This window comes from Pyricularia oryzae, chromosome 2 (genome assembly GCF_000002495.2).
Source record: "Pyricularia oryzae 70-15 chromosome 2, whole genome shotgun sequence".
NCBI classification, from domain to species: Eukaryota; Fungi; Ascomycota; class Sordariomycetes; order Magnaporthales; family Pyriculariaceae; genus Pyricularia; species Pyricularia oryzae.
In genome coordinates, this window is record NC_017850.1 from 5,541,903 (window position 1) to 5,562,548 (window position 20,646).

The following is a 20,646-nucleotide window of genomic DNA, read 5'->3' on the forward strand; positions in this document are numbered from 1 at the left end:
TATATTCAGTCTGCCCAGATCCAGCATTATACGTGTAGACTCGAGGTTTTGAATCTGTTAATCAAGAGGACTTTATCATGAGATTCGCATTTCCACTTGGAAAGGGTCTGGCGGAACATTAGAACGGATGTACTGTAGCTTGACTTCCAGAATGTTAGCGTCGTCTTTTTTCCCTTCAGATCTTACCAGCTCCAATTCCATTGTCTACCGTTCTTTTTTTTTCGTTTCCAGGCGATCACGGGATCCGATTCAGATGCGCGTAGCAGCTTGCCTATCTACCTCAAAGCTTTCAAGGAAAAGATGGTTCTTAAATCTCGAGAAGCAAATATCGCCATAAGGAAGCTTTGGGGAGAAAATGGTGAGGTGGCAAACGAAGATTGTATAAAGAAGGAAGTTTCCAGAGCACGAAGGTCCTGCTAACGATAAATTTGATAATCTTCTTAGATGATATGGCCAAGGTATGTGCAGATACAGTACATTAATGTCCCCGGCTGATGGCCTTGGAACTCGCACTAGGTCTAGTAGCAAAGCTGCTGTGTGTCCCTACTGTAAGTAGATTCTCCAGGGAAACTTCAGGAGTTGATCATGTCAGTGATACGAGTCCTTCGTGGTCAGCTTGGAATCATCAAGTTCCATCCAACTCGCCTGGCTGAAATCCTGACTCACCCACTGTCTCCTTTGATATCCGCCGAGTTCGGATCGGCCATTTAGCCTCGCACTGAAACCGGAATGCACACGGTCCATCCGTTGGGACTGATGCGCTTCGATAGACCTGTTTTGGGGACTATGAAGACGAATATGTGGCTGCCGGGTGCTGTTCAAGTGGCATCTAGATGATAGTCCAAATCATTCTTGTCGAACCACTACAGACCAATAACAAAATTTGTTGCAGATGGCTAGTCAAGGCCTGGGAATGCAATTGTGCCAGGCAATGGCCCCTTGCCTTTCCTTCGCTTCGAATTGGACTTGGCCGGCTTCTCATCTTCCGAACTATCGTCGTCACTGTCGCTGTCATCGCTGTCGTCATCGTCATCCCGTTGTCTCTTCTTGGATGAGCCATCTTCGTCATCGTCCTCGCTCTCAGCCTCCTCTGGTGAGTCAGCCTCTGCCCAGACCTTGACCACCTTGCCACCACCACTGATCATCCTGTCATAGCAGTCAAATCCAATAGCAGTGACACCCTCTACTTCATCGTGCCTGAGAGTCAGCTCGACCTCACGCCTTCTCAGGTCGACGATGCAGACGCTGCCGTCACCGACACCCACTGCAACTTTGGTGCCGCTACCGTGAGAGGCAGGCACACGAACTATGCAGTCCAGACTCTCGGGCTCCTTCTTGCCACGACCGCCGGCCACGTATATGCGTTCTTGCTGATCATCCCAGGAACCACGGTCCCACATGGTCAAAACCCCCGAGCCGGTACCGACCGCCACGACGGCGTTGCCCCTCATCTTCTTGGGCCCAAGTCCGCTGGGTATGATGGCCGAGCACAGCAGCTCATCCTCTTGATCCTCACTCCGAGCCATGATCCCGGATCGCACGTCCGTGACGGCAAGCGTGCTGCCGCCAGTGCTGACCCACTGCTTCGAAAAGCCAGAGGTGCTCTCTGCTGACGGAGGGAGCGGGGTGATGCTGGTGACGTAGTCGTCGTGGGGCATGTGCTTCCGGACAGGCTCGGGGCTAAGGCTTCCATCCTTGAGCAGATCCAGAATATATAATGCTCCGGAGTCGGTGCCGAGCAAAAGGGTCTTCGGGGTCAGGGCGTGCATGATGGCCGGCGGATCGTCGTGGTTGCCGCGTTTGGGGATGTTGATCTTGGATTTGACTTTGCCAGTCTCTGGGTCGAAATGCTTGACTATGCAGTCCGTTCCGGCAGAGTACAACGCTGTGCGCAAAGTTGGCCTGGTCAGTCTCGAGTCACTTAGAATGAAGAGGGGGGTAGGTCGTACCTTTGCCATCATGTCCATAGACTAAACACCGACAGCTTCCCTTGTGACGGCGAGTTGACCAAATCTCCTTGATCAAGCCCTTGCCGTCCTTTTTGGCCGGTGGCAAGCTGAAAGTGTGCACATGGCCACTGGACAGTCCAACTGTGAGGAGTGGCTTTTCTGGGTGAAGGGCTTGGGCGAAGAGGTCCGCCGAAAGCGGAAGAGTGCAGAGGTTCTCCAACATGCTCAATTGCCACTTCAGTGTTGCTAGTGTCAAAGAGGGTCGACTGCTGCTTCACCATCCAGTATAAGGAAAGAACAAGAGAGCAGGAGCGGGCAATTGTTGTCGCGAATTGTTTGCTGTAGAAGATGAAGCTTCTCCATGTCGCGAAATTTCTTGCAGGGTTGTCAAGCTACTGTGGGTCCTAGCAACGCCAAGTGGGTCCAGTTATCCTGCTTGAGAAGGAAAGACAACGTAACGACTCTTGATTCACGATGCTTTTGCTCTGGACGATCAAAACACAGTGCATTTTTGTTTTGTTTTTGTTTTTGTTTTTCTTGGTATTCTCTCTGTCCTGCGATCAATAGACAAAATTGGCCTTGCGATGAAATCTCAACGGGGTCTTTAGTCTACTTACAGCTTCAAAATTTTGGCACAGGCGCTCATTCAGCTGGTTCTGATCTAACCAGGCCTCATTCATCACTAACCCAAGTTGAGATGTCCTAACACATTTTGACCATCAAGTCTCTATTTACTTTGTTTACTTCAAGCCCGGCTCAAAGTTAGGCTCAACCCGTGCCCAAAATCTACTTTCTGCCATCACAAGAAACACCATCATGGCAGGTCTCGTCGGTATCTTCCTCCTTATATGTGGAGTTTTGACTTCACTTATATCAATCACGCCGGTCAACCAGTCCCCACGTTGTGTCATGTATCTCACCGGGTAGGCAACTGCATTCATCCGCACTCTTGTGGAATGCCATCCCTGTTTCACAGACGCTATATCGTTTGTGCCTGGGTACCGTACAAGACGGTGGTACTAATACAAAGCACGCTGCAACCATACGCGTAGCCAGCACAATGTAGTGCCTGACATCAGCGAGCTCAGACATGTCACACATGTGGCTCTGGCATTCATGCAATCTCCAATCTTCAACGAAGATAGTCGCAAGGAATGGCCACTGTTCACCAGCGTGGAGACGGTTCGTCGCCAATTCCTTCCAGGCACCAAGGTAATGATTGCCATTGGCGGTTGGGGAGATGTCGCCGGCTTCGAGACGGCAGCCGCCAGCGCCGAGTCCCGCAAGCGCTTCGCGGCAAATGTCGCCCGCATGGTGGAGGCCACCGGAGCAGATGGAATCGACCTAGATTGGGAGTACCCGGGCGGGAACGGGGAAGACTACAAGAAGGTTCCAAACAAACAGCGTGAATGGGAGATTGAAGCCTATCCACTACTTGTTGCGGAGGTCAGATCAGCCATTGGGCCCGACAAGGTCCTTTCCGCAGCCGTTCCCGGGCTGGAGCGGGACTTGATCGCCTTCACGCGCGAAACCGTGCCGAGGATCCTCCGGCACCTGGACTTTTTGAACGTCATGACGTACGATCTGATGAACCGGCGGGACAATGTCACCAAGCACCACACGGGTGTGCAGCTGAGCCTGGACTCGATCGACGCATACATGGCGCGTGGAGCCCGGCCGTCCCAACTCAACTTGGGGTTTGCCTTTTACGTCAAATATTTCCAAACCCGTCACGCAGAGTGCTCCGGTCCCGGCAAAGCTATCGGTTGCCCTACCCTGCTGCTAGAGGACCCCGACACGGGTGGGGATCTTGGTCGCACCGGAGGCTTTTCTTGGCACGATACCGTTCCCAAAGATGTCGAGGCATCTTTCCAGAAGGCTCTGCGAAATGGCGTTTACGACGAAATCGGGGGTGGTTTCTACTATTGGGACGAAGAGGAGGACCGATGGTGGAGTTTCGATGATGCTGGCGCCATCTCGCGAAAGTTTGATTCCATTTTTGCCGCCAGAAACCTCGGCGGCGTCTTTGCCTGGGGGCTGGGCGAGGATGCTCCTCACTTCGAACACCTTGGTGCAGTCAACTCAAGGTTGGATGCTATAACGAAATCAGGAGCAGGTCGACCCGAGACGGAACTTTGAACGAAATGAACGGCATGAATACCTGACCAACATAATGTACTCTGACTTGGTCCGCTGATTGATCTGTCAATGTTTGTTTGAGTCTAGTTGAGTGGTCGGCATAGCCACTTCCTCACACGGCACACGCATATGTTACCATCGCATAGACACCTCTTTTTTGGCAACACATTCAGCCTCATCCCAACAAACTCGCTAGCAACGCCGTCACCCAGAAAGATTTGCGCCGATAATACCAGAAAAAGCGCTACTGAATTGAGATGTCTTGCTTGCTCGGTTCACACCGACCCTGATGAGTCGAATATATACATTCACAAGGTGTGGGGGTTTTCAAGCAGATATATGAGTGGCTTGACGCTCGCAATGATAACAACCGTTCAGATTCTTCATTTTATGCGATTTGATGCTTCATTATACTTAGGATTGAGAGATTAACCTGAAAGAACCATAGACGCCAAACCTGTCTCCACCAGACCCAAGCCGATGCTGACAACGGAGTCAAAATATAAAGGAAGGGGGTATTTCCAACTTGAAAGAGCAAAACAATTTGGTCACGATTGAGACCAAGCAAGAAAACAAACATGGACAAAATGTCATAGCGTGACAAATTGTCTGTCATCATAATCGAACCACCTCGTGTCATTCTCTTTTCATAGGGTGTTATCCCGCCGTCTTGGATTATCATGTGCATTTGCACATAATTATCATTAAAGGTAGGAAATTTCGGGTAAAACAGGGTCGTTATTTAGGCGCCGTTGTAAGGCGTAGTGCTAGCGTGGGGCTTGTGCGGGTTGGAGGCGACGCTGTTGCGGGAGCGGTTCCACTCCAGACCTTCCAGCACGAGCAGGACGGTAAAGATGGCCCTATAAGTGTTTTCTCAATTGTCAGCTAATCTCATTCATATATTTCGCGTAATGATGAACATTCATCAAGGGCAAAGGAAGAAAAAAAAACATACCACAAAAAGAAGCCAAAAGCCACAGCGGCCGAGGTCGATCCGCAGAGCGTGTCCCTGCCGCAGTTCCATGGCCCGCCGAGGTAGGCGGCCAGGGCGATGGAGCCGGCGAACCAAAAGATGGTGGTGAGGGCGAGCAGCCCCAGGGCGACGAGCTTGTGGAACAGGCGGGCGGCGTACTTGGGCGTCAGGCCCAGGTATGCGAGCACGAGAAGCGACCAGACCGAGTTGAAGACCATGAAGTTGAGCGAGTCGGGCGACCGGCTCACCACGTAGGGGCCCCAGCGGTTGTAGAAGACGCTCACGGCGTAGGCGGTCAGGCCCAGCTCGATTAACGCGAAGACGATCGCCACGATGTGGAGGATTGTTATGAGTCCGAAGGCCATTTTTGCGGTTGGGGGGGTTTTTTTTTCTTGTTGTTTTGTGTGGGCAAAGGTGGTGGTTGTTGCTGGTTTATCGTTTCTCAAGAGAGTTGAAGCGTAAACGTCGGCTTTGGTTGGGCTTCGCGAAGCTACCAGAATGTGGGAAATGGTTGGAGGGTTATTATGGAATGGTTGGTTGGTATTTAAATGCAAAAAGAGCAGAGCAGAGTTGGGTCCGGCTGGGACAGGTGTCTTAGTATATAGACGTTATTACCCCGAATTACGTTGGGCTCAGGAGCAGCTATGAGGCATCACCGTCACTGACAATGGGAATGGGGAGTGGAGTCAATTTATCGGCACTGCCTTTTGCCCAAAGCCAATTGTGGTCTAACACAAAAAACCAAGCAAGGTTCCCACAACAAGTTATGACGCGGAAGGGTATGGGGTCCCTCCGCCGAGCTTCAAGACTGCCGGTTCAGGAGCATTGTCTATGCGAGTCCTGGGTGGTCTTGGCTAGCCAAGGCGGTGCCATGACGTGGGTTGCGTGCACGTAGTGGCTGATTTTACCAAGTTGAGATGACCCCCTGACATTTTTTAACCCTTCAAACTACTGGTACAGTAAGTAGTAAAAAATTTTCCCCTACAGAAAATGGGGCATGTCACGTCAGGACAAAAAGATGGGAGGCACCGATTTGAGATGGAGGGACTGCTGTTGATGGCACCAGTTCATCGGTGACGTAATTTTGTCATGGGCCCCTAGACCGGCAAGGGAACTTGAAGGGTCGTCGTGAAAGTGGGGCCAACCATCGTCCCGTCCTTAGATCACCAATCGCAAACCTAAACGATCGACGGCGCGACGGACGCCGTCTAGCCGTTTCCAAAGGATGCCGACATGTACCGGTAATATTGATGACAGGCCAAAGCCAGGCATGTAGGTAGGGCACCCTCGGCTTGTCAGCGCCGTCCAAGGAACCTGCAGACTCATTGGAAAGAGAAATGTGACTGTATTTTGGCATGACATTTTTGGCCCTTGACTGCTTTCCTCTGGTCGCAGGCCCCCTATACAAGACCCCTTTATCTTGATTTCGAAACAGCAACCTTCTACAAGTTGTGGGGACGAACGAAATGTCGGTTCATGCCCACAGGGCTGAGCCGCGCTGCATGGCTTTAACTGATTAACTCATCTTGCTCATCAAGGCAAAGCCCACGAAGTAAATGCCCAAGCCTTTTTTTGCATGTCAATGAATCCCTGTCGAGGGGGTTGAGTGTTTTCTCCTTTTTTTCTTTCTTAACAATCAGTCTGGCTTGCTTTCTTCGACCATGTCCACATATACACTTTGTTTGTTGATGGATTCGTTACTCGACAGCCTGCATGCAAATTAGGGATAGCCCTTAGTAACAGTTACCCGAAAGACCTCGGAGACACTCACTTGACAACGCTCATTCAATGCTCATTTCAGATGAAGCGCAGGTCCTCCCGAGTTATTTATGCAGAGCTGCAGCTTGCAGGTGTCGATGCGACCCGTCATCATTCGCGTCAAGTGCAGGAAAAAAGACGGAAATAGGAGTTGAACTGGAGATGATTCAGTTGGATTCGAGGCGTCAAAATCGTGAATATCGTGTGCGAGAGCCTTGTCATGTCTTGCATGTGTATCCTAAGCGAGTACCTAGACAATTCATGTTCCTGTTACAAACAGTAGGAAGACAGACTGCGTATACATACGCACCTGTTGTTGTGATAGACTCTCGTTACCACATTGCCTTGTCCATTCACTGGCTACCTAGTACCTAGTAGGTGCGTAGTCACACAAACCAATTATCCACCCTGGTTGGCTGGATGAGAATGTATTTATGTGGTACGTCAGTAGTTAGGTCTTACTGGTGTCTCTTTTTCTCTTTTATAAGAGAGAGAGAGAGAAAAGTAATCGCCGACTTTCCATCGGGTAAGCATCCCAGATGCAACCCGCAACCCAGCCAAGTTCTAGAGTATTTTAGCTGTCTTTAGCGGGTTTAGTATTTGGGCATATCACGGATGGAAATCACACAAACTCCTTACAATTCCGGTTGCTTGGATATGCATGTCTCAATTTTACTCACAATCGCTTCGCGATTTTATCTGTCAGAGTTGGACGAAATATTGGCGCCGGGTCAAACCTGAGTTCTGGTCACCCTATGTTGCCTGCGTAGCCGTAACTAAGAATCGAGTTCACTCCCGCTTTCTTTGTCTGCGCTCTTAGTGTCGCTTCGACAATGCACATCACCCAACAAGAAAACAAGTGACACATAATAAACGACTAGTTCTAGCATATGCAGTAGATCGGCGTACCCCAGATGTAAATGTTATATTGGGCTCGTGCGCACGTTCTCTCCGGTCTGGATATAATGGCCCGTTGGGAGCGAAGTGATGCTCTGCAGTAAAACCGCATGTTGTCGCATGCAAACGACAAAATATTGCCTGCGAGCTGCAGTAAGTAGCATGGGGGGTCCAGACTAACAGGTCGGCAGCGCCCGCATCGAAGCGGCTTGGCGGCTGAAAACCTGCTGCAGCCCATAAAAAACCATCGGCTTTGCTTTTCCGAGGTAGCGTTACAGATTGCCATCAAGTCAGCTCTGTTTTTTTTTTTTTTTTTTTTTTTTGTTAGAAATCGATTATTGTTGGATCATTGATCGGAGTTGGGACCGTATGACGGCAGGCTTTTATCCGCCGATTGGAACACATGACGGGAGAGTTTTAACGGTCCCAGTGCTAAAAGCTCGCCAATGGCGGCAACAAGTGGTGTAAGAGTTCGCCGAGTGTGATGGACGTGTGATGTGTATTGCGTAGCACGGCAGGCGATGCATCACATCTGATTCTCGTCGGAATTTTCACTCTATCGGCTATGAGGGGGGGCGCGCTTTTTCAGCCCCAGATTTATCGTACCGGTAGATGCAATTGCAAATGATTGTGGCCGCCTGCAATAAAAATTTTCACTTGCCAACCTCTAGCGAATCGATTGGAGAATGCAGCCCCCAAGCTCGAGCTAGGCTAGAACCAGCTCCTACCAAGCCTACGGTGCGCGGCGGTTACGTGGGGAAGATAGATAGCACTCCCAGCCTCCTACACCTGAACAAGTCAAGCAAGTGTGGGTATCAGCCGACTTTTGCAGGGTGGGTGAGGCGATAGAAGGGCCCTCCTATAGGCCCCCATCCCCTCCAGCCCGCTTGGCCGCGCTATCACGGTATCACTGGGCTGGAGGGTTGCGGGGAGATAAGCGCTGATCCGAACCCGATTGATGTGATGTTTGTGGATGGTTGACACAAAAGAATTTGATGTCAATGTCACATGGACTACGGCTGGCGCTGAATTTTCTCTTTTTGGTAGGCAGCTTACGGGGAGAAGGAAGAAACAGACGGCAAGAGAAGCAAAGGCGGGAAAAGCAATCGCGTCCCTGTAATGTTTAGCGCCAAGGCGGCTGGTTGCTGAATCTTTGGCTTGAACATGTGTTCAATCTACGGGTAGACCTAGGGGGGGAAAATACTCATATTAAAGTATGGTTTTTCTCCCTCGAGATCGAGACAACACTTGGCTCATTGTTTGCCGCTCGACAACAAAGTACATGCAGTTCGGGGTCTTTTTTTTTCGATCAAGGTGGCAACACTTGTCGTTTTTCTCAGCGAAAGAATCTGCAATGCAACCTAGGGCAGAGTGTGAGCGGGGGTGATAGAGATTGATAACTGTCTGGTACCTGTCGCTTCGTCCGAAGATAGCGACGTACCCCGGACCTGACCGTCCAGGCCGAATAACGGGGATAGGTTTGGTAGGACTAGTAAGCTTAAAGAAGAAATAAAAAAGAGAAAAAAAAAAGAAAAAAAAGGGACGTATCCCCAGGACCATTCACTGTCTCTTCCCTCTCCACGTCTGGTCTTCTTTTCTTAAATCGTTTCTTTCATATCTCCATATATAAGTTGCCTAGGTACCAGCCCTGCCTGTACCTTACTCACATCTCGCCCACGTTTGGCCTTGACAGTCGAAGCACATATAGATTGTCCAAAAACACAAAGCCATGGAAGAGACTCGCGAGCTACCGGCAGAGGCCATGCCGGTCTCGGCGCCACAACGGCGCACAATGGGCGACTATGCGAGGCGAGTCAAGAGGTCACTGACGACGCGCGACGGCCTCGTCGGGAACTACGACTACAAGTACCTGTTTACGCCAAAGCTGCCGTTCATGAAGACGCCGCGGTCGGCGGCTCCGTTCTTCGGCCTCAACGACCGCATGCCCGTGTTCCTGGCCATGCTGCTCGGCTTCCAGCACGCGCTGGCCATGCTTGCCGGACTGATAACGGTGCCGCTGCTCCTCTCGGGCACCGGGGGCGCCAACCTCCCGCCGGCCACGCAGCAGTACCTGGTCTCGTCCGTCATGATCGTCGCCGGCATCCTGTCCACCGTCCAGATCACGCGCTTTCACCTCTTCAAGACCCCCTACTATCTCGGCACCGGTCTCATCTCCGTCGTCGGCTGCTCCTTTGCCGTCATCCCCGTGGCCACCGGCGGCATCAAGCAAATGTACGCCAGCGGTTTCTGCCCGTCCGGCCCAGACGGCACCCCGCTGCCGTGTCCCGATGCCTACGGCGCTCTCTTGGGCACCGCGGCCGTGTGTGCTCTGTTTGAGATCTTGCTGTCTTTCTTGCCGCCCAAGGTCGTGCTGCGCATCTTTCCTCCCATTGTCACCGGGCCGACGGTGATGCTTATCGGAATGTAAGTCTTTTTTTTATTTCTCTCTCTCTGTTGTATTCTTCAGTACACGCGCGGCTCTTTGGGGGGTTTAGAGGTTCAGGGGCTATGGGCTAACCAGCGCACGACTCTTTTCACAGCTCGCTCGTGAGATCGGGCTTCACCAACTGGGCAGGTGGGACAGGTCCTTGTAGCAACGCAGACCCAACTCCCTTTTTCGCCAGTTGTCCCAACATCAACGCACCTCACGCTCTCCCCTGGGGAAGTGCAGAGTATCTCGGTAAGTCTCACGCAGCTCAAGACTGACGCCCACAACTTCCAAGAAAGTCCACCCGAGTCTATTCCACTTTTTCTAACCAGGAACTCGTCTCCCCAAAAGGACTCGGCTTCTCCGTCTACATGACCATCTTCCTGTGCGAGCGCTTCGGCGCACCCCTGATGCAGTCGGCAGCCATCGTCATCGGCCTGGCCGTCGGCTGCATCATCGCCGCGGCGACTGGCTACTTTGACAACTCGGGCATCAACAGCGCGCCCGCCGTGTCCTTCATCTGGGTCCAGACCTTCAAGCTGCAGGTCTACCCGCCGCTCGTCCTGCCCATGATGGCGGTCGTGCTGATTTGCATGTGTGAGACCATTGGAGACATCACGGCCACCTGCGACGTGAGCCGTCTCGAGGTTGAGGGCAGGATGTACGAGAGCCGTATCCAGGGAGGCGTGCTGGCTGACGGTGTCAACAGTATTTTGTGAGTCTTTTTTTCCCCCCTCTTGTGGTTTGAAGAGGATAAAGGATTGGGAAATCGCAGTTTACTAACTGTTGTATTTGTTTTGCAACAAGTGCGGCCTTGATGACCATCACTCCCATGACCACCTATGCTCAGAACAATGGTGTCATTGCCCTGACGCGTTGTGCGAACCGGAAGGCGGGATACTTTTGCTGGTAGGCGTTACCCCTTTAAGACTATTTTATACGTGATCAAATCCTGGGAGACCCCGCTAACATCTAGCTCGTCATGTTATAGTCTCTTTCTTATAATCATGGGCGTCTTTGCCAAATTCGCCGCGGCCCTCGTCGCGATCCCCGCTCCCGTCTTGGGCGGCATGAGTGAGTTTCTTACCCACTCGTAAAAAGCGTTTGCCCGAAACTGACACCCCCCCGTTTCTCCTCTAGCCACGTTCCTCTTCTCCTCGGTCGCCGTGTCGGGCATCGCCATCATCACCAAGGGCGTGCCCTTCAACCGCCGCAACCGCTTCATCCTGACCGCGGGCCTGGCCCTGGGCTACGGCGCGACTCTGGTGCCGACCTACTTCCACAGCGTCTTTGGCCCGACCGACAACGGGTCGCTCCAGGGCTTCCTCAACGCCATCGAGCTCATCATGGAGACGGGCTTCGCCGTCGCCGCCTTCATCTGCGTCGTCTTCAACCTGCTGCTGCCGGACGAGGTGGTGGACGAGGCCGACGACGCGGCGCAGCAGCAGCTCCGCGGCGGGGCGGCGTCGTCGTCGTCTGCTGCTGACCTCTCGGAGCGCGGTGATGCTCACCCGCCGTCGGGCAAGGCGGCAGAGAGGGGAGGCGTGTCGCAGGTGGTGGCGTCGGGCGGGGAGGCGGGGTCTGATACCGGCATCGAGCACAAGGTCAAGGACAGCTAGGGGCTTGATTTGACACTCGGCTGGTGATTGTACTGTCTTTGTGAGAGGGGGCGCTGGCTTTTGTTAGAGTATCTGAATACCAAGATTCACCTTGAAACCTAGAATTGCCATATGGCTTTCATATTTTTTTGGGGGGTTTTTTTTTGCCAACAGTTTAGCCCCTTTTTTTCCACGCCAAAGACTATAACAGGTTCAATCGCCCAGTAAGGCTTTTGAAGGTTTATCGCTCAGAGCTTTCGTTATGCTAATCTGGGCCCGAGTCTAGACCATTCCATTCGTCCTGGGATGATAGATGGGATGGGAAGACAATGGTTCACATTTTCCGAGCCCCCATATTCAGGTTTATCCCTGCATCTGACGAGGATGCGCTTTATTTTCTGAGATTTGATCGGCGTCGGAAAATCAATTTAACAGGTGCCTAGCCCAGCCACATGGCAGTACGCTGGGCATTTCGATTCATTTTGTGTCACGATAATTTTAACCATTTTATGGTTACGTTGCAATTCTCCGAGGCTGTTGGCTAGCTGCAGAACCTACCTTGAGCGTAGGTTGATACTTGTATAGGTACCTTTCCGATGGATCTAGACTAATAAATACCTACCTACCTACCTACATATGAACAATTCACATTAGTAAAATCTAGGTACGCAATTGTATCATCGTCGTCAGCAAATACAATACCACTTGGTCAGTTTTGTGCCAAGGAACCCACTGGTTCGTGTTACAAGCTGTCATTTAGAACTGAGTTTCAACACCTAAATAGAATATAGCATCTCAGCCCCCCTCCCACCTAGTAAGCTACTTATTCGCCTGCCCTTGCCCTTCATCATTGCGTTACATGGCAGTTTTTAGTTCAGGAACAGAAACAGAAGACCTTGTTCGAGCTGCATGATAACCTTGTCCACGTAAACTGTGAATCTTCTCGAATTATTTGGTCCGCCGACATGTCTCCCGACACCTTCCTCATCTGGCCGGCGCGACGACATTTCATGACAATGGTATTCCGCAGACTACAACTCTCCCCCCTTCAGGCTTGTTGACTCGCGAGCAGTCAAAGCAAGGCCCATCCCCGCGCCCTCTCCCATCCGATCACCCTGCTTCCAAAACTGCCGGGTGCAGCGTCGATCCCTGGAAAGGAAGCTTGTATGTTCTATTTCTCAATCATCAGACGACAGCCTTTCGCCTGGTACTCGGGGGCTTGTTCATCCCTCCTATTGGGATGATCAGTTGGCTGCCTATAATGACTTGGGGTTTTTTTTTTTACTTTGTATAGCTCCCCCCCCATCGTGTCGGATTGACTATAAAGTCACCCTACCCTTTCTCCAGGGTACTGTGTCGCTATTCCTGCCCTTCTCTCTTTTCAACCCTCACCTTCTTTTGTGTCGCGTTTGACTTTGGTCTACCACTTTCTTTAACTTCGCCTTTGTGATCTTTTGCATCTGACCATAGTCGCTTCCATTCATTTTATTTGTTTTATACAAACTTTGTTCTCATGCGACTTTTGACTCGACACTCTCTTACAGTCCAACTTTCATCAAAGTCAAACACAATGCGTGTCCAAGCCGCCGTGCTGCTAAGCGCATTGGCGCAGCACACCCAGGGAGCGACGTTCGCGGTCCCGTCGGCGGTTGGCACAGGGGGGCTACAATACGCAACGTTGAACAGCGCGCCCATAGGCTTTTCGTAAGTCTGTGGCATCCATTTCCAGCTCGTTCCCAGCCAAGGAATAACTAACGCGTAGCGACCCCCCGGACGACTGCCAGCTTTGAGTTCTTTGCCTTCCCTTCGTACTTTACCAACGTGACCGCAACCCAGCAGTGCCTCTCCAACTGGAAGGACCTGACGGGCGTGTGGCCCCCGATCCGCGTGGGCGGCACGACGCAGGACCGCGCCACCTTTGATCCCGACTCCAAGGCCTACGTCACCTACTCGGTCGCCCAGCCGGCCGACGCGCCCAAGAACCTGACCTTTGGGCCGTCGCTCGTGGACCTGGCCGCCAAATACGGCGGCAGCGTGGTGATGGGTCTGAACCGGGGCCGCAACGACCTGCAAAACACCATCGCGGCCGCCAAGACGGTCGTCGCCAAGATGGGCGGCAACAAGGGGAACCTGAAGGCCATCGAGCTGGGCAACGAGCCAGAGTACTACCCCAACGACCCGCAGCCGATCGCCCTGCCCCAGTGGAACGAGAAGATCGACGCCCTGAGCCAGGACCAGTGGGCGGGTGCCGTCGGCAGCGCCATCGGCCAGACGGACATCATCCAGGCCGGAAACTCCAACGCGTCGCCGCCACAGTGGGGCGCCGCCACGCTCTTCGCCACGGGGAACAAGACCGCCGAGCAGTACATGCAGCGCTACGCTCACCACAACTACCCCGGCGGCAAGGTGCCCGACCTGATGAACCACGCGCGGACCGTGACCAACATCCACGGCTTCGATGCCGATGTCGCAGCGGCCCTTGCCATCGGCAAGCCGTACGTTTTCGGGGAGACCAACTCTGGTATGTTGTAGAGTGCTTGCGTGACGATCAAATCGACACTCCAAGACTGACAATTTTGATTCCGTCTGCAGTTTCCGGCGGTGGCGCAGCTGGCGTTTCGCCAACATTCGGCGCCGCTCTGTGGACCATGGACTATGCCCTGCGAGCGCTCTCCTCCAACATTTCCAACGTCTATTTCCACCAGGGCACAGTGGGCAACTGCCAATAGTAAGTTTTATCGACATATCCCAGCCGATAATCAACGCCCAAGTGCCTCCTTGCATCCGAGGCTTTGCTCTAACGAGACGCTGCGATATATAGCTGCCAGTTTGGGAGATCCACCATGGGTGCCCCTTATTATGGGGCAACCGCCGCCACGGCATTCCTGAGCAAAGCGTGAGTGGTTTCCCCTTGTTTTGATGTCCAAACTTATGATACACAAAAGGAGCGAGGGAACTGACAAGCGAACCTTTCAAAACGGCTCACAGCGCCAGTATCGCCGCCCTCGATGACGGCAGCTCACCGTTCGCGGCTTACGCCAGCTTCGACCAAGACGGCAAGCCAATGCGCGTGCTGCTGTACAACTCCAACTTTTACACTTCCGGGGACCGACCGACCGAGAGCTTCACCCTGACGGGGCTTTCGGACCGCACGATCCGCGCCAAGAGGCTGACGGCGGCCAGCCCCATGACGAGGGCGGACTCGAGCTCCGAGATTTCCTTCGGAGGCCAGACTTGGGCAAACGTGACCTGCGTCGCTGCGGGCGACGAGAAGTTTGAGTCGGCCGACGTCAAGGGCGGCCAGGTGACGTTGAGTGTGGGCGCCGCCGAGGCGCTCGTCGTGTACTTGAGCTGAGAAAAGCTCAAACTGCCTGGTTGGCTTTGGCTTTGTGAGCGATGGATTGAGCGTCCAAGATATGACAGTCTAGTCTGAATTTACCTGCATGATTAATACGAAAACTCTACCAAGAGTCCGACAGAATGCTCTGCGTGTGAACGGAGGTGAATACTGCGATGCGAATGTCAACCTGTAAACCCCAGCCCGACCACATAAGTCAACAGCGAGTTGAAGCGGTCCAGAGTGCGCTCATGCCTCTTGGTGACGCTCTCAACCTGCAGCAACAAGACCGGCAACGACAGCGACGCCTCACGCGCAGCCGAGTTCCCAGCATCGACCCCGTCCAGAGCCGCCCGGAGCCCCCTCGAGACGAACAGCAGCTTGTCCAGCAGGTTCTTGAGCAGCACCTTTTGCATCAGCGCGGCCGAGTGGTCGGGCGGCTTGAAGCTGCCGACCGTCAGGTCCGGCAGGTGAAACTTTGGCTTGCCACCGGGAGGCATCACGGCCTCGAGCCGCACGCACATGAAGACGCTCCTGCTGAGCCGGTCCACCACGTCGAGCAGCCGCACGTGGCACGCGACGAGCTGTCCGCCCAGCGCACCGTCCACGGGCTCCGGCTGGCCCACCAGCTGCTCCTCGAGCACCGTCAGCTCCGCGGGCAGTGGGACCTCGTGCAGGCAGTTGACCGTCTCGCAGGGGTCGGGGCCCTCGTCGGCGGCCACGGCGGTCGGGGCCGCTATCGCGGCGGTTGCCTCCGGGTACAGGTCGATCAGGCTCTGCAGCGACGTGAAGATGTTTTCCAGGAAGCCGTCCTCCAGGTACCTCGTGCCAAAGTCGGCGAGGTATTCGGACAGCGGCCCGTCCTTTTGGACGTGGTATGCAGCAGGAGTGGGTAGCTTTGCGAGTATTGCATCGAGGGTCATTTGTAAATCCGCCAGTCGGTGTCCCGGTCTTGACACTTCTGCCTCGACCGACGTCGCCGGAGTCGTGTCCGACTCCCGAGTGGACTGGCCATTGCCAGCGCTTGTAGAGTCTGGAGGTGGCACGGCGGTGTCGAGCCCGCCGTCTACAGAAAACCACTCGAAACCATGCATTGGATCCTGCTGGTCCAGCCCACTCCCGAACGAGTCGACGTGCCATGGCTCACCGCTGTTTTCCAGCCCGTACAGGGGCGCTGAGAACTCAGCCGGGACTGACATGTCAGTCGCGGCTTGGCGCAGGGGTCGGGACACCGATGCGTTTGCAGTCGCTGTGCCGATTGGACTGAACACGCAAGAGGCCTTCATCCTCGAGCAGCGGGTGCACACTGCACTTCCCGCTACTTTGGGGCACCGCAGCTTTTGCGAGTGGCAACGGTCGCATGCCAGTCTGGTTCTCGTTGGACCTGGCATTTTGTTCAATGTATAGTGCAGCTTTGTTTGAAAACAGGTGCTTGTCGGCACCTTGGCCGTATTAACTGAGCATACCTTAGCTATGGCTGCGCTTACCGGTGAGACGACGCGCATTCCAAAGACGAAACTTACGACACGTGACGCATTTTAAACTGTTTATTAGCCTGCTTCCCCTATGTAAGCTTGCTAGGTTTGGTTACCTTGATGTTGCGCGCTCCTTCCCATTGTGGACCAACTCAAATATTAGTGAAATGATTTCAATTTAATTAAAATTTCCATCGCATTTGATATGGCAGGGGAAATGTACAAGATGAGTATATTATTGGTATTTTAACATCATTCTCATAACACTCATGAAAAAAAATACAAAGAAAACATGTATATCCCACCTCCCAACAGGCTCGATACCCGTAAATCCATCCGCTTGCTGCGTAAATCCAACATTAAAAAGAAACCTGATTTTTCTCCACAACAGCCTAAATTGGAGTTGGTATCGACTCAAAATCCCACTGCGCCCGCAAAGAGCCCACCCATATATAAACAGTCAGGTAAACCGGACAGTCACTTGTGTAATGAATCTATCCGGCGCCCACGTGCCATGTGGGAACACGACTCCTCCCTCACACCACCTTAGACGTAGGTGGTGCGGCGCGAGTGGGAGCTCCTCCTGCTGTGGTGGCTGTGACGGCTGTGGCCGCGGCTCGAGTGCCTGCGGTGCGAGTGACGGTGGCTGTGGTACTTGTCCTCCTTGCGGCTCATGCGGCCGCCGTGCATAAAGGCCAGGACCGCCGTGACGAGGAAGAAGATGCAGTTCATGATGCCAAACGCGAAGCTGGCCTTGAGCATGGCGCAGGGCTTGTCGGTGCGGATGGCGAAGCCACGGCCCTCGACGGCCACCCAGTCGCCCAGGCCAAACCTGTAGTACTCATTGGTGCTGATGCTCGAGCAGTCGGCCCTGGCGATGAACCCTAGGAAGTAGACGCCGGCGATGAAGGCGCCGACAAAGAGCAGGTCGACTATGCCGACGAATTGCGCGTTTGTGCTGCTGCGGTGGTAGCTGAAGAGGGTAAAGATTGACCAGGCGAGCGCAATAACCGAGACGATGAACAAGATCAGGATGAAGTTGGGCGTGAGGAGGTTGTTGTTGACGTAGCCGTTGACGAACCACGACAGCAGACCGACAATGATGATCTTGATTTGGCGGTTAGTGTTTTGTCGCAAAGGCGCTGAGCGGACACAAGTGCCAATTTAGGTTTGGGGAAACTCACCAAAGTTATGATCTGCATAATGCGCCAAAAGGCGAAAAACACTGCGAAAAACATGGCGGCGGTTGTGCGATGCTCAGTTTTCCGTCTCGTTGTTTGGTTGTTAGAAAAGGTTGTTTTTGGTTGCTCAAGAACGACGGGTTGTTTTGCGACGGCGCGCAGGGAACTGTCTTGTCAACTCTGTAAAGGGCTGCCTTGGGTGTTGGGATTTTTCGGTGAGACTTGGGACGAGGGACGAGCTGACAGGTTATGAACGTGCGCGTGGGAAAGAGGCTTTTAATAGCTTGGTCGCCGAAGGTTGGCAAGCTGGGGAAACAACCCACCTTGAGCTTTGGAGAGAGAGAAAAAAAAACCCCTGGCTGCAGTATGACGAAAACTGCCCCGAGCTTGTTCAAACACCCACCCACTCCAACGAATTACCTAACCTAGGTACATTCATACTATGCATTCTACGCGCACATACCCTCTTGTTGTTTCTTTACTACGACCTTGAGGTGGCTTGGGTGGGGACCTTTTTTCACATCCGCCCAAGGTTCGGTCGTTTACGCAGGGTCTCTCCCGCCTTCCCTTGACTTCCCAATCGTGCGGTGCCAGGGATCATGCCCTGTTTTTCATGCCCGATGAGGGCGGGTATGGCTCTGGATGAAACGAAAAAGGATAGGTGCTTTAATTGAATGGCGGGTCGAAAACTTGGTAGCTGAAAGCTGTAAAGGTGCTTGGCAGATGACGTCGCATGGTTCGTAGCTGTACCTACCTTACCTACCTGACCTACCTAGTAATCGAACTTTTCTCTCTGTCTTATTTTCTTTCAGCAACCACACCGCGTGCGTCAAGGGTTTTCCATCATCTTGTCCAAGATTTGATGACAGCCGCCCAGCGCGTTGATCACTGCACATCTCAACGTCCCCACCAGGTCCAGACCCCACCATCAGGGTCGAAACATTAGCGGAAAAGGGCAATTCGTGGCTTGACGGGGAGTAATTCCCGGACTAGCGACACTAGAAGCACTAAAAGCACTAGCATATCCGATAATCATATGCCTACCTCACATTAGCTGCCTGCCTTTTGTACATTTTTACCCTTGAAAGAAATGCTAGGCACTTTGGCTAGACTCGATTCTAATTCTCAACAAGAAAGCTTGCGCTATCGTGGTGATCAGGAACAAGTCTTATTTTCATGCTCGGCAATGAAACAGCAAACGTGGGCAATTGAGAAAGCTCTCACATATTTGCATGATGACAATTCTCTGTAACTAATACCTATCATACCTATCATACCTACCACACCTGCCATATACTCATTCCCAGCCTTGCCAGCAACCAGGTAGCCAACTCAAAACGGCTGCGAGTTTACAGGGTTCCTAAAGACGTCATGTTAGAGGTGAGCATTTGCGCCGCACAGTAGTGTCGAAACAATCCTTCAAATCGGGGACTTTGGATAGGTAACTCCGTAAGGCGGTAAGCTTGTAAAATGGAAGCCTTGGACTCTCGAGGGTCCCAGATGATGTAACAGATCGCCCAGGCTAGGTCAAGACCCACCCCCACTGCATTTAGCCACTTTTTTTGGGTTAAGTGGTGCAGCCGCCCAACCGCCGTTGAGGTCGGCCTGGGCATCATGCACTCCTGACCTTACCTTTACCGGTACTTGGCAGGGTTTTTTTGCTCTCTCTCAAGTATTCAGGGTTCAAACTGTAATGCTGATAAGGCGACTAGGTACGTACCTACCTAGGTCGTCAACCTACTAAATTACCTAGAGCTAGTCTATGTTGGGTTAGAGACATACAGTACACGTGCAATACTGGGAGGCATTGAGTACCTCAACTGTAGGTATGACGCTGTCTTGGCCTTATTTCCGGGCTAGAAACCCACTGGAAATCCGTGGTGTAAACCTATAATACATCATTACACGTGAGTCCCTGGTCGACACTTGGTTGCCAAAATATGTGAGTGAGGCACAAAAGAAGACTTGCCGTGTCTGAGGCGTCATTCTCCTCATCGAGAAAAAAAAAAGAAAAAAAGAAAAAGCAATGGCATAATCGCCTACTCTGTACTCCGCAAGGCACCTTTATAGAAAAGTTTATATTGTCTAATAAGCTATTGAGAAGGCATAGTACCAATCAGCCTTGTTAGGTTGCAGAGCCTATGGCGTAATTGCGGCAGAGTGCAGAGGTATGCATATCCAAGTAGTAACTGTCAGCATATTCGGTACCGTCGGATCCGGTCACCATCGGCGTGCTGGTGGGGTGCGTGATATTGCGCAGTATACACATCTATATTAGGATGTTACGGCCATGTGCACGGCCCAAGCTCTTCCCGTATGGCGCAAGTTCATCAATCAAGTAGCTAGGCTGATATAAGAAAAAGGTAAGCATAAACAAAATTATCGGTGCAGGGGAATATCCTGTCCTGAATGCCTCGAAGCAGCTAGACAAGCTTCCAATTGTGTCCGAAACAAAGGCCATTTGTGATGCGTATATCAATCAGTATACTAGACTAGACTAGGTACTTATTTGTGTCACATGGCAAACCACCAGAGCGCCGGTGCGGTATTGGCGTTTAGTAAATGTCCGAATTTACCCTTGTAAAATGGAGAGTCAGGCACTTGCGATGTTCATCCTTTTCGTGACCCAATGACCACAAACCAAAAAGAGGTAGGCCGCTCACTGTATTTACCACATAGTTGCCTCAGTTACCAGGTCCTTGCCCCACGAAACGTAGCGATACATTTTGGTGAGCAAATAGGAAGATGCTCAATTTAGCACGCATTGCTGAAGCTGTGCACATCCTGCAGATGATGTTTGACTGCTACCATTGCTTGAATTTTGATGAAGGAATGCAACGCAGAACTTGCGCGCCTGAATTGGTACAACAGAAATGTATGTTGGTTTGGAACAAGATCCAGTTACCCTGCC

At 52.4% G+C, this 20,646-nt stretch overlaps 7 protein-coding genes across 7 annotated transcripts; 3 read left to right on the forward strand and 4 right to left on the reverse strand.

Moving 5' to 3' along the window:
- Positions 1 to 381: 381 nt before the first annotated feature.
- On the reverse strand, positions 382 to 2,296 carry MGG_08053 (WD repeat-containing protein JIP5). Its single transcript, XM_003714957.1, has 3 exons — positions 1,950 to 2,296; positions 667 to 1,885; positions 382 to 570 (listed from the first exon to the last, which is right to left on the reverse strand). Exons 1-2 carry the CDS (start codon positions 2,170 to 2,172, stop codon positions 897 to 899), a joined length of 1,212 nt encoding a protein of 403 aa, XP_003715005.1. The 5' UTR covers positions 2,173 to 2,296; the 3' UTR covers positions 382 to 570; positions 667 to 896.
- A 125-nt stretch (positions 2,297 to 2,421) lies between these two features.
- MGG_08054 (chitinase 1) lies at positions 2,422 to 4,590 on the forward strand. The gene is made up of 2 exons (XM_003714958.1): positions 2,422 to 2,872; positions 3,002 to 4,590. Exons 1-2 carry the CDS (start codon positions 2,766 to 2,768, stop codon positions 4,086 to 4,088), a joined length of 1,194 nt encoding a protein of 397 aa, XP_003715006.1. The 5' UTR covers positions 2,422 to 2,765; the 3' UTR covers positions 4,089 to 4,590.
- MGG_08055 (uncharacterized protein) lies at positions 4,369 to 5,783 on the reverse strand. Its single transcript, XM_003714959.1, has 2 exons — positions 5,044 to 5,783; positions 4,369 to 4,948 (listed from the first exon to the last, which is right to left on the reverse strand). The coding sequence occupies exons 1-2, from the start codon at positions 5,424 to 5,426 to the stop codon at positions 4,831 to 4,833; spliced, it is 501 nt and encodes a 166-aa protein (XP_003715007.1). The 5' UTR covers positions 5,427 to 5,783; the 3' UTR covers positions 4,369 to 4,830.
- Positions 5,784 to 8,654: 2,871 nt separating this feature from the next.
- MGG_08056 (purine permease) lies at positions 8,655 to 11,861 on the forward strand. Its single transcript, XM_003714960.1, has 6 exons — positions 8,655 to 10,140; positions 10,257 to 10,396; positions 10,496 to 10,859; positions 10,952 to 11,053; positions 11,136 to 11,218; positions 11,285 to 11,861. Exons 1-6 carry the CDS (start codon positions 9,446 to 9,448, stop codon positions 11,761 to 11,763), a joined length of 1,863 nt encoding a protein of 620 aa, XP_003715008.1. The 5' UTR covers positions 8,655 to 9,445; the 3' UTR covers positions 11,764 to 11,861.
- Positions 11,862 to 13,144: 1,283 nt separating this feature from the next.
- Positions 13,145 to 15,097, forward strand: MGG_08057 (beta-glucuronidase; the record flags this gene model as incomplete). The annotated part of the gene is made up of 5 exons (XM_003714961.1): positions 13,145 to 13,446; positions 13,527 to 14,263; positions 14,335 to 14,470; positions 14,564 to 14,638; positions 14,731 to 15,097. The coding sequence occupies exons 1-5, from the start codon at positions 13,256 to 13,258 to the stop codon at positions 15,095 to 15,097; spliced, it is 1,506 nt and encodes a 501-aa protein (XP_003715009.1). The 5' UTR covers positions 13,145 to 13,255.
- A 167-nt stretch (positions 15,098 to 15,264) lies between these two features.
- On the reverse strand, positions 15,265 to 16,278 carry MGG_08058 (transcription factor ACEII; the record flags this gene model as incomplete). Its single annotated transcript, XM_003714962.1, has 1 exon — positions 15,265 to 16,278. One exon carries the CDS (start codon positions 16,276 to 16,278, stop codon positions 15,265 to 15,267), a length of 1,014 nt encoding a protein of 337 aa, XP_003715010.1.
- Positions 16,279 to 16,669: 391 nt separating this feature from the next.
- MGG_08059 (uncharacterized protein) lies at positions 16,670 to 18,213 on the reverse strand. Its single transcript, XM_003714963.1, has 2 exons — positions 17,739 to 18,213; positions 16,670 to 17,661 (listed from the first exon to the last, which is right to left on the reverse strand). Exons 1-2 carry the CDS (start codon positions 17,790 to 17,792, stop codon positions 17,101 to 17,103), a joined length of 615 nt encoding a protein of 204 aa, XP_003715011.1. The 5' UTR covers positions 17,793 to 18,213; the 3' UTR covers positions 16,670 to 17,100.
- Positions 18,214 to 20,646: the final 2,433 nt, after the last annotated feature.

Coding starts and splice junctions, on each gene's coding strand:
- MGG_08053 (XM_003714957.1), bottom strand. CDS start 2,172: ATGTTGGAGAACCTCTGCACTCTTCCGCTTTCGGCGGACCTCTTCGCC. Junction 1,886..1,949: donor CTATGGACATGATGGCAAAG/GTACGACCTACC, acceptor CTTTGCGCACAG/CGTTGTACTCTGCCGGAACG.
- MGG_08054 (XM_003714958.1), top strand. CDS start 2,766: ATGGCAGGTCTCGTCGGTATCTTCCTCCTTATATGTGGAGTTTTGACT. Junction 2,873..3,001: donor TGTGTCATGTATCTCACCGG/GTAGGCAACTGC, acceptor CCATACGCGTAG/CCAGCACAATGTAGTGCCTG.
- MGG_08055 (XM_003714959.1), bottom strand. CDS start 5,426: ATGGCCTTCGGACTCATAACAATCCTCCACATCGTGGCGATCGTCTTC. Junction 4,949..5,043: donor GCTTTTGGCTTCTTTTTGTG/GTATGTTTTTTT, acceptor AAACACTTATAG/GGCCATCTTTACCGTCCTGC.
- MGG_08056 (XM_003714960.1), top strand. CDS start 9,446: ATGGAAGAGACTCGCGAGCTACCGGCAGAGGCCATGCCGGTCTCGGCG. Junction 10,397..10,495: donor GGGAAGTGCAGAGTATCTCG/GTAAGTCTCACG, acceptor TCTCCCCAAAAG/GACTCGGCTTCTCCGTCTAC. Junction 11,219..11,284: donor TCCCGTCTTGGGCGGCATGA/GTGAGTTTCTTA, acceptor TTTCTCCTCTAG/CCACGTTCCTCTTCTCCTCG.
- MGG_08059 (XM_003714963.1), bottom strand. CDS start 17,792: ATGTTTTTCGCAGTGTTTTTCGCCTTTTGGCGCATTATGCAGATCATA. Junction 17,662..17,738: donor TTATGCAGATCATAACTTTG/GTGAGTTTCCCC, acceptor CGCCAAATCAAG/ATCATCATTGTCGGTCTGCT.